The sequence below is a fragment of the Convolutriloba macropyga genome, chromosome 5 (genome assembly GCF_964194025.1).
Source record: "Convolutriloba macropyga chromosome 5, txConMacr16.3, whole genome shotgun sequence".
In the NCBI taxonomy this organism is placed as follows: Eukaryota; Metazoa; Xenacoelomorpha; order Acoela; family Convolutidae; genus Convolutriloba; species Convolutriloba macropyga.
The window spans coordinates 72,093,144-72,104,038 of record NC_134472.1 but is presented as its reverse complement, the minus strand read 5'-3'; the positions used below and the strand labels follow the sequence as shown (position 1 = coordinate 72,104,038).

General features: G+C 35.2%; 2 protein-coding genes across 2 annotated transcripts; both read left to right on the top strand.

Moving 5' to 3' along the window:
• Nucleotides 1-427: 427 nt before the first annotated feature.
• LOC142340236 (heparan sulfate glucosamine 3-O-sulfotransferase 1-like) lies at nucleotides 428-5,262 on the top strand. Its single transcript, XM_075390758.1, has 2 exons — nucleotides 428-739; nucleotides 4,338-5,262. The coding sequence occupies exons 1-2, from the start codon at nucleotides 482-484 to the stop codon at nucleotides 5,211-5,213; spliced, it is 1,134 nt and encodes a 377-aa protein (XP_075246873.1). The 5' UTR covers nucleotides 428-481; the 3' UTR covers nucleotides 5,214-5,262.
• A 3,725-nt stretch (nucleotides 5,263-8,987) lies between these two features.
• Nucleotides 8,988-10,204, top strand: LOC142340235 (heparan sulfate glucosamine 3-O-sulfotransferase 1-like). Its single transcript, XM_075390757.1, has one exon. The coding sequence runs from the start codon at nucleotides 9,142-9,144 to the stop codon at nucleotides 10,153-10,155; it is 1,014 nt and encodes a 337-aa protein (XP_075246872.1). The 5' UTR covers nucleotides 8,988-9,141; the 3' UTR covers nucleotides 10,156-10,204.
• The last annotated feature ends 691 nt before the right edge of the window (nucleotides 10,205-10,895 follow it).

The following is a 10,895-nucleotide window of genomic DNA, read 5'->3' as shown; positions in this document are numbered from 1 at the left end:
GTGAAAAATTTTGCATAATGACGTCGTGTTTCAAAAGACAGAAAAGAAGTGGAAAAAAAAACATTTTGCACTGAAGTGCCTTAATAAAATTTTGAATACATTTGTTGTTAAACTTTTTAATGGTTAATTGTATGTCATATAAACGCATTAGTACGCTGCTAACGCACTGTTGATCTCCTAGAAATTAGTTTATTTTCGCAGGAACAGTTTTTCTCATATTTTTTCATACTTTGATTAATTTTTACATGTGATCATATATGACATCACAGGTTAAGTTTTCATTCAAACTTTTCTCTCGCAGAACTTGAATTAGAAACTTCAAATTAAATTCATTCACACTTACTAGAGACGTTAATAAGACACCATAACCGTAAAATTGGCTTTTACTTCGATATTCAGTTTTCTAAGCTTTTTAATTATATTTTATTGGCTTGAATTTATCGGCGTTTCTTAATTAGAATCTAATAATAAAAAACAAAATATGCGAACCAAACAATCTCGAGTAATAATATTTGCCATTACATTAGCTCTTTTTTATTACATTGTCCGCCTAGCTAACCAAAATGGCGGAAGTGAGGAAAATGACGATAACCCATTTCGGAGTGGCCGGGATTCGAACCGCCGACCTTATATACGGCGAACCAAATCCAGTAAAGAGATAAAAGATGACAGTCCAGGCGGAATAGGGAAAGAATCGAGGCAGAGACGAAAAGATGACGACTTTTATGATCCAGAAAAGGTAGTTTCTGGGAAACTCATGAAACCTTATTTAAAGATTATTCCGTAGGGTTATTTCAAAACTCCCTGAGTGTGAAAGGTATTAAGCGCATTCTCCATAAATGCGCTCAGCAATTCTATACTAGTAGAAAAAAATCTATTCGAACAGAATTTTTCACTTAAATTTGTCAACAAATAGAGAAGAAAACTTCAAGAAATTGGCACCAACCTGGAACCAACAAAATTGATCGAAGTACTTTGTTGTGGATTCTCAAGAATCTTAGCGGAAGCCGATCTTTGTGAGACGCTCGATCGTTTCAAAGATTTTATTTTTATGATTGAAGTTGAGAAAATCCTTCGTTACAGACTATGTCCAATCTCTTACTGAAGTTTGTAATGCTTCAGTCAGTAATAGTTTGTTTGCTAACTTCTTGATTAAGAAATCTCAACTAACTTATAATTTTGCTCATTTGCAGATCTAGAAAAAACGAAATTTAAAGACTAAAATCGTTGAGGAATCACGTTACAAACAATTTGAGAGCCGGCTGCTCTTGGTAAAAAATTTTCTTGGGGTTCCAAATCACTATTCATATACTAAACAAAAAATTATATTGAGTAAACAAATTTCATGGCATCGAGATGCATGCTTTAGCTGGCCGATGCTGTGACGATGCCTGTGTATCTTTAAAGATCTGCAATCAATGTCATTGAATCGACAACACACAACAATGAAATGACCAACACATTATGAAGTGAATTTCTGCAATAAATAGATAGGATATAAAAGACGCTTTTTAAACCATAAAAATGCCAATCGCTACACTTTTGAATATGATGCATTACTGTTTTCTAGGTCTATGGGTACACTATCATCGGCCAAAAGGCCATGTTGGTCCGAAGTGTCCTTCAGAATTTGAGAAATTGGAGGGGGTGTACATTTATGAGCTTGTGAACATTTTTGAGTTTTCAGAATTCCAGTTTTTTCACTCTTGTAGTTTATGCCCCGATGGCTCATGCTGATGTTTAATAGTGGCATTAACAAAAATATAAAATTTTAGTATTAAAACATTAATATTTTTTTTCACCAAGAGTACAAAACCTCAAAACTGTTGTAGAGAAAACCCATCAATTCTGACTTTTCAAACCAGAGATGGAAATTTTTGGTATTAACAAACAAATATACCAAAGATATCTTAAATTTTAAAAAACAACCACTTTTTGCTTTTCCTTAAAGGTATTACTAAACATGTCTTAAGTGAGTCTAACCTCGCCACTATACCTGCAAAACTCCAACAACTATCTTTTGGGATCTGGCTAGATTTTTGCACGGAACAATCAACTTGCAAGAGCATGCAAAAGACTGTTATCTTTCGAGAGTTTGCAAAACAAAAAGTACCATGCCAGATACTTGCAAGTTTTATAGAAGATAATTGTCAAAGACGCAACAATAATCTCGAAAAAAGGGGGCTTTAAAAGGGTTTAAGAAGATAACTGGCTTTTTAAGGAAAACAGGTATATGAGCCCAGCTAAAATGGTTCTCACCATCATATAAGTTACTACTGCTTCGGATTTTCAAAACCAAAGTTTTGCCTATTAGTTCAGTTCCTGAACACACACATAAGAAACCAGCAGAATGTTTGAAAAATAATCAATTGATTTATATATGGCGAACTCGTTTTATCGAAGTCAATCATAGAGGGATAAAAAATGATTTTTACAAATTTTGCTAAATTCAATAGTTTGTAGAAATTAATTGTCCGTAAAAAACTCTGTCCAGCTATCATCTTTAATAAATAATTGAAAATGGCTCATTGAAGTAATTCTTGCTTTAAATTTGTGCAAGAACGTTGGATATATTGCACGAGTCCAGCCAGGAGAAACAATTATCTTGCAACTGGTCTCGCAACTATATACCTTCTTTCTATTCATTATCACAAATTTATACCAAATTTCCTGAAAGTTGTTTGTCTTTAATATATCTTTGGATGTAACGAAAAAGGCAATTTAAGCTGATTAATACAACCTTTAACTAAAAAATCACTTCTAATTGCCGATATTTTTTCAAAACTGATTTAACTGTTTTAAATTTTTTTTGTAGTACTTTTAAAATTTACATTTGAATCTCAATCTTATAGATCCAATGAATAAAGCATAGGCTTTAATGATATAGAAAATGTAAATTTAAATGTGTAAGTGCTTCTTTTCCGTAATCAAAGTTACCATGTGGAATACAGGCAGCAAAAATTTAGACAATAATTGTAAAGTAAGCTTATGAAAAAGTATCCTGTAATCTTTACACATAATTTTGAGGTTAAAGCATTCAGTCTAAGTTCTTAAAGTTAATAATTTCACCGTAATTTTTGTAACAATTTACAGAAGATCTTCTAACTTCTAAAAGTTAGCCACCAGTCATTTTATGTAAACCTATCGTTTGATAAGATTGGTTCTACAAAGATTAAGCGTTACCAGACGGAGGTATTACAAAAAGACAGCGTTTAGATGCGTCGATTTTACGTAATGTTAGCGTTCCAATGCGTAGATGTTATATAAGTGTATCGCGAGGATGCGTGGTTCTTACACAAGTTTCGTGTTCCAAAGCGTCGATCTGATATAGAGTTAGTGTTTCTAAACGCTGATTTTACACAGCGTCAACGCTGGAACCTCAGTTCCTGAGACTCAAATTACTGGTCTTATTATACTTGCTTGTCGCCTCTTCTACTCCTGTGTTACCATTAAGTACTGTTTTAATTAAAATACCCAAAATATTATCAAAGGAATTACCTGTGGCGAATGCATTATAATTAGTTCAAAAAATGGCGTTGATTTTTCTTTAAAATTCTCATTTATTCGGTTTTTTAGCAAACGTTGGACCTCAAATGAGAACTTTCTAATGAAAAATTATGTATTAAGATAAATAAATTGAATGTATATACGATGAATGCTAAAATGCTAAAATGAATGCATTGACAGCCCATATGCGTATTTTTGCGTCTCTTAGGGCTGACACCTCAACCTGGGAAACAAACTAATGACAGTTAATAATGGGGTACACGTCTTAATAAGAGGTGGAGAAATCTCATAGAGCTTTCCAAATGCCACCATGAAGTTGCAAAATTATCGTTTACAGATGGTCGGTTCAGATGGCCCGTGGGCGGGGATAAATTTTTAGGAAATGGGTTGCAGTAGGTACGAAACTATTGCAACAGTCGGTTAGTATAAAAGCATATAAATTCAGGAAAGTTTACTTTGCACACAGAAATAATAACCCGAGTCGAGGCGCTGGTTCATTATCAGACAATTAAAAATGCACTTGGCAGGGGGGGGGGGGTGATTACACGGACGAGGTCGCTCGTCAAAGTCTGGATAATGTTTGATCATGTACGAGCTAAAATGTCTGATAACGACTGAAAATTGTCCGGCTGTGTCTGGCTGAAACGAGGTAAAAACAAGCTATTTTTGAAAACGAGCAATGGGTTTTTTATCGTCTGGATGTGTCTGATAAATAACGATCACCTTCAACTTAAAAAACCCTTGAAGCACTCTATTGTTCGCTGTGAAAGCAGCACTTTTTGGGGGGATAAGGGTCTGCTTAGGGTGAGAGTTGTTACATTAATTTTTAGGAAGCTCAAGACGAACAGTTGAGAGAAAACGAGCAAGAAGACGAAAGTGACTACTATTTGGACAAAAACGAAACCACCAATCACAGGTCCAGGATCAAAAGGTACCCGACAGTCCTCATAATCGGATCTCAGAGAAGTGGAACAACATCTCTCCTGAAATTCCTTTCGTTCCACCCATCTGTCGCGTGTAGCTTAGAAGAACAACACTACTTTGACAAATTTGCAGAAAAGGGTCGCAACTATTTCTGGTATCTTCGCCAAATGCCGAAATCATATGCGCATCAAATCACAATTGAAAAGACTCCAAATTATTTCACGCATCATATGTCGCCAAGTTTGATCAAAAAGTATCAATTTTTCTTGGGCAAAGATTTGAAGTTCATACTGATAGTTCGGGATCCAATCAGACGAACTGTTTCACAAGCTTTTCACTCGTTACGTCATCAACCAACAAAGCTTGATCAGAATTTAACCTCCGAAATTTTAGACCCCAACACACAGTACGCAAACAGCTCATTATACGGCCGACATTTCCAACGATGGCTCGATTTTTTTAGACGTGATCAATTTTTGATTTTAGACGGCGAAAAATTTGCGAAAGAGAATCCTGCAAGTACGCTACTTGAAGTCGAACAATTTTTGGGCTTGGAGAAAATTTATTCAGAATCTGATTTTGGGTTTACCGATGACAACGCATTTTATTGCTACCGACCGACCAAATATTGCTTCCCTAAAAACAGAGGTCGCTTGGGGTATTCACAAACAGTGACCCCACAAGGCAAAAGAGTTTTAATGGAGATATTTCAGCATGATTTGGAAAAATTTTGGAGTTTAACTGGAGTTAATTTTCAATGGAATTTAGGTAAAGATGTGTAAATATTTTTGCTTTATATTGCTCTATGAATATTAATTTTGCGTATTTTTATTAGTCGACAAGAAACAGTCAGAGAAGTTGCTTAATTTTACTTACCCAAAGGCCACCTTGGTCGAAACTTGCTAAAATTTTTTTATGTTGCCGGAGAAAAATTACGAAATGTATTATGGCGCAGTCTGTTTGAAGACAAAATAATTGCCCTACCTATGATGAACTCAACAACACCAAAAATTAAACCAAAATCAAAAATCAAGAAACAATTATTAATCGTCTCGACATGCCAGAAACTTTAAAACAAAAAAGAACCGTCTAAAAAAACTTTAAGGCTTCTAAAATTGCTTTATTTTCCTTGATCACGTACAGGCAACAAACAACAGAAAACTAAAGAGTCGTGCAATAAAAACTCTTATCTAAACCCACCTATTTCAGATATATAGAAAAAAAAAAACAAAAAAGCAACATACAGAGTGAAAAAAATCAGTTTTGGGGTAGAAATTTGGGTAGGTAGGTTGGGGGGGGGGGGGGTGATGGTAGTTGGGGGGGGGGGGGGGTAGCTGTATGTGTGTGTGGGGGGAGTAGTTGGCGGAAACTTTTTTTGAAATGACCATTTAACCTTAAAAATTACCTTCAGTTCTTAACTATTAAACATTACTTTTCAAGTTCAATTTTCGAAAACAGAAGTCAACGCTCTGAATCAGAAGTCAATATTCGAAATTAAAAGTCAAAGTTCAAGTCATGACTTCAGCTAAAAAAACTTGTAGAATCTCAACATTCCTCATCAGGTCGTAAAAACCTAATTGTAGAGTTCAGGAAACGATTCAAAAATGCTTTAGATAGAAACTCTCAATAACGTCATTAAGTTTAGACTTAACAAAGAAAAACAACCTAACAAGGAAATAAAAATTTAACCGCCTAATAAATGCTATAGAAAGTGTATCAGCAAAGGCAGTCAAAATTATCAGGTTGAGGTGCAGGTAGGTGGGATGGGGATTATGTAGTTGGGGCTGGGTCAGGTAAATAGGATTTGGGGCTTGGGGTAGGTAAGTGGGTTTGGGTAGGTAGGTATGGTGGGGGCTAAGGTAAGCGGAGGTAGTCAGGTTGGCGGGGTTGGGGGTAATTAGGCAGTGAATGGAATGGAGTAGTTTGGTATATTAGGATGCGGGTAGGTACGTGGGTTGGAGGCGGAGCTACGTTGGTGGGCGGGGGTAGATAGTTGATGTTGGGATAGGTAATTGCAGGGGGGATAAGTAAGTGACGTGGGCTTGACGATAGGGGGTTAAGACTGGTGGGTCGCTGTAAAACTTGGGTAGATGTGAAATACTTTCAAGTTGAAATAATTTCTAAAATTGATTTTTTCATCATAAGAGTCGCTAGCCGTTCCTAAATACCATAAACTGAAGCCAAGTTGCAGTTAAAGTGTTCTGTTTAAAAACAGAAGTTTAATTTCCCAAACATAATTCATTCTTCATCAAAAAGGAAGTCAACGCTCAATTCATGAACAGTTTTGATAGCTCTTAAATGACTGTTTAACATTGCAATTGACCTTTACACAGGTTAAAATCCTCAACGCACGTACCATTACACAGAGCATGCTATAATGTAAACAGAGCACTTGCTGTTCGGGTACAGAATAGATGTACGAACTAAGCGGGAGAGGGGCACAAACGGAAACGTTTTCAGTTCTTCGTTAATATACCTCAAAAAAAATCTACAATTAATATGAAATTTCGGAAAGCAGAGGGAAAAATCCTTCAGAATTTCAGGTCATAAGTCGGATCTTTTCCTTTTGTGCCCCCCCCCCAGTTTAGTGGGCGCATATTATTTGCACCCCCCCCCCCCCCAGACGCACGAGCCATATTTTTACATAATGATTTACTGTGTAATGGCACGTGCTCTGTAACTGGGGGGCGCATAACGTACTGGGGGCACAAACGGAAAAGATCCCAGAAGTCCGTCATCAAATCTGTTGCTCTGGCTAAAAAAAACAACCGGTAAAATATCGGAATTCACTAAAAACGGAAAATGTATTCTGCTCTTTTCTATGCTATCTATAGATTTTCAATTCTGCTTAGTTTTTGCCCCAATAATTAATTCCTTTTCACGTTTCTAATTTTTATTTCAAAAAATAGACAAAGTATGAACATCTGAACAAATCATTCGCTGTCAATGACAGAAGGTAAACAAATGAAGTTAAAACAATATCTCAACGACAATTAGTAATGAGAATCATTTTCATCATTAATGTACATTTCAACAAAGTTACAATTGATAATAAACTTAAATGAGCAAACAAATTGAAATAAATTAAAGTTTTCCTAATCTGAACTACCTGGATATGAGAAAGTATTTACTATATTTGCAGCAAGGACGTAAGTTAACTAAATGGGAGGATCTTTTCCGTTTGTGCCCCCCCCCCCCCAGCTTAGTGGGCGCAACCGACTACTAAGTGGGCGCAACCGATGATTTACTATGTAATGGCACGTGCTCTGTAACTGAGGGCGCATAACGTACTGGGTGGGGGGGGGGCACAAACGGAAAAGATCCAAATGTGAAACAATCCAGTTGCAAAAAAAACAAAATAACAGCCTTTAAAGTTGAAGAACTCTAATTTGAACTCATTTTTGCTCTCAGAATTGAATAATTGATGAAACTACTAATCTCTTCATCTATGGGATGTCAGAAGTTTCGCAAGCTTTTAAAATTTTCAAACTTTCTCGGTATCCTGTCAATCTCCAATCGCTAAATTTCAATTAGGATATTTGAGAACCAATCTATTTGTTTTACTGGAGATTAGTAATTGCAATCTCTTGCATCAGTTGAATTATTTTATTAACTTTTTGATTAGGGACAAAAGATACTAAATTTTTTATGTTTTTTCACTTACGGAAAGCCACACCAGAACAAGCCGGCTTACGCTTGTATTAGAAATTCTCGTTACTTAGAATAATCTTTTTGTTTTCTTCAATTTCTTAGAATACTTTTGATTTTTACCTAAATTCTCTGATCAGACTGTCACAATTACATTTGAGAACTGAACACATCCTTCCAGCTGCTCGCATTTTATGCACTTATATTCCGATCATACTCTCACAAAATTTAACGACATGACCAGTTTTTATAGTTCTGATAATTTATAGTTTCCATCTCTTCACGAGACAGTGTCTGCTTTAAGTGAGTCTCGACAGAGGATATTTAGGTTGAGACATCAGCCTGGTTTTTCTGTTATTACCTTTAAAAAATACACTTTTCAACAAAATTTTTTTCAGGCTTTTGTGGACTTCAGTGTCAAGAGCCTCAATTAGACAAATATTTTTTCTCGAATTTCTTTATTGATTATTTATGAAACTATTTAGAAAATAAATTTTCTCAGAAACCATTTTGTCGACAAAAGTTTATTTGCAGTTTGTCTTCCTAACCAGCCTCTACTAATGCGAAAACATTTAATTAAATTGTTTACAATTTAGGCTATCTTTTTGCTTTATGTTTAATTTAACATATTCTTAAGAGCAATCGTGGACAACATTGACAAAATCGAGTATATTAATTTGAGTAAATGAACTTCTGGCAACGTAATTGTAAATAATTCCAAATTATTTTTTCTTGCCAGAGTTGTTCTTCATCTGAACAGCAAAACTGAGAAGCAATCTTACGTTAGGTTGACAGCAAAAAGCACTTCTAGAAACTTTAAACATTCAGTAAAAATAACCAAAGCTTTAGTGAACGTGAATATAATGAACACTTTGACGTCACAAAACGCTTGTTATTTTATAATCACTCATCTCAAAAAATAAATACATCACACTGCTAATGAACACCTGTGTTAATCTGTTCATTTAACTTTTAAAGAACACGAAAGAATGGTAAAAACCAACATTTTTTTACTTATAACCAGAAAACTAATATAATAAATCCAGCTAAATTGACAATACCATGTTACCATTTTTGCCAAAAGCATTTAAATTGAAAACAAAAGAGAAACAACTAATTGTTGCTCTTTTGGCGGCATTTTTTACCATTTTTGCTTTGATCCAAATTGCCCGTGCCCACGAATGGAAACTTGAAAACTTGAGCCAGAGAAACAGACTTGGGCAAACCGAGGAACCCTTGCGGCACGACGTGAACAAAACAGAAGGCCAGCGCAAATCCAAATCGAACCAGGGGAAAGAGAAGCGAAGGTACCCAACGGTTCTAGTGATTGGATCTCAAAAAAGTGGAACCACTTCTTTGGTTAAATTCTTGAGCTTTCATCCATCGATAAGGACTCCGTTATTTGAAAGTCACTTTTTCGATAAATATCGCGAAAAGGGCACCCCATACAGTTGGTACCTCGGTCACATGCCACCATCTTACCCAAACCAAATAACAATGGAAAAAACGCCCAACTATTTAACACACAAAACTTCGCCAAAACTTGTTTTGCAGTATCAAAAATTTCTGAAGAAAAAGTTGAAGTTCATATTAATTGTTCGAGACCCGATTAGACGGAGTATATCTCATGCATATCACTCGAAAAGACACGGCAGAATCAAATTAAAAAATTTAACAGACGCAATTTTGACCACGCACATTCTCGTCGACAGTTCTCTTTACGGCAAGCATTTTCAAAAATGGCTGAAATACTTCCCGAGGAGTCAATTCTTAATTCTGGACGGAGAAAAGTTTGCGAAAAACAATCCGGCGCCAATTTTGAGAAAAGTTGAAAGATTTCTGAAAATTCGAAGCATTGCCAAGAATTCAAATTTCGTGTATAATAATGATAAAGGGTTTTATTGTTACAAGCCAAAACACTACTGTTTTCCAAGCAATCGAGGCCATTCGGAGTACTCGCAAAAGTTGACAGAAGCGGGTAAATCAAAGTTAAAGAAGATATTCACTGAAGATTTGACAAAGTTTTGGTCATTAACCGGGCTGAACTTTCATTGGAAATTAGGTGCTGATTTGTAGTTGAATTGGTAACCCGGGGCGAGGTGTTAGAAATATGACTCGACAAAACGTCGTCTGGGGGGGGGGGGGGGGTGTCATTCCGGTTCGTTAAATACACGGTACCGGAAGTAGTTAATGACCTGGTAAGTCGAATCATAAATCTGGTATCTTCAAATCTTCATATCTTCAAATCAGGCATATTATTTCTATCAATTGTTGTAAAAAGTAACTGTTTGCTGTCTTTGCATGAAATTATCAAAAATTTGCCAATTAAAATTTTACCAATTAAGACAGGTCCATTAAGACAGGCCATCTTTGAAAATTAAAGCACAATTTAAGCTTATCTGTATAAAAAATAATAGCATAAATAACAAAAAAAAACAATTTAAAAAAACAATAATAATATTTGTAATAATAATAAAAAAAATGAAAACAACAATAATAATTATAAGGATATTAATACTAATAATAATAAAATTAAAACTAATAATAGTAATAATAATAACATTAATAATAATAAAAATAATATGTCAGTTTTTAGTTTTTCACGGAATTTAGCAGAAATATGACTTTACAAAAAGCCATAGTAAAGATGAAGCCATCATTCTGGGCATTATAAAGGGCATCCGGGTAAACTAAACTATCGCACTAATTGTATAAGAACGTTGGCTCGTAGTAGACAGTCTAAACCAACTAAACCAGCTTATTGTAACAAGCTTCCCAAAAAACACCAGACTGCCGTAAAAAAATCTGAAACGAAG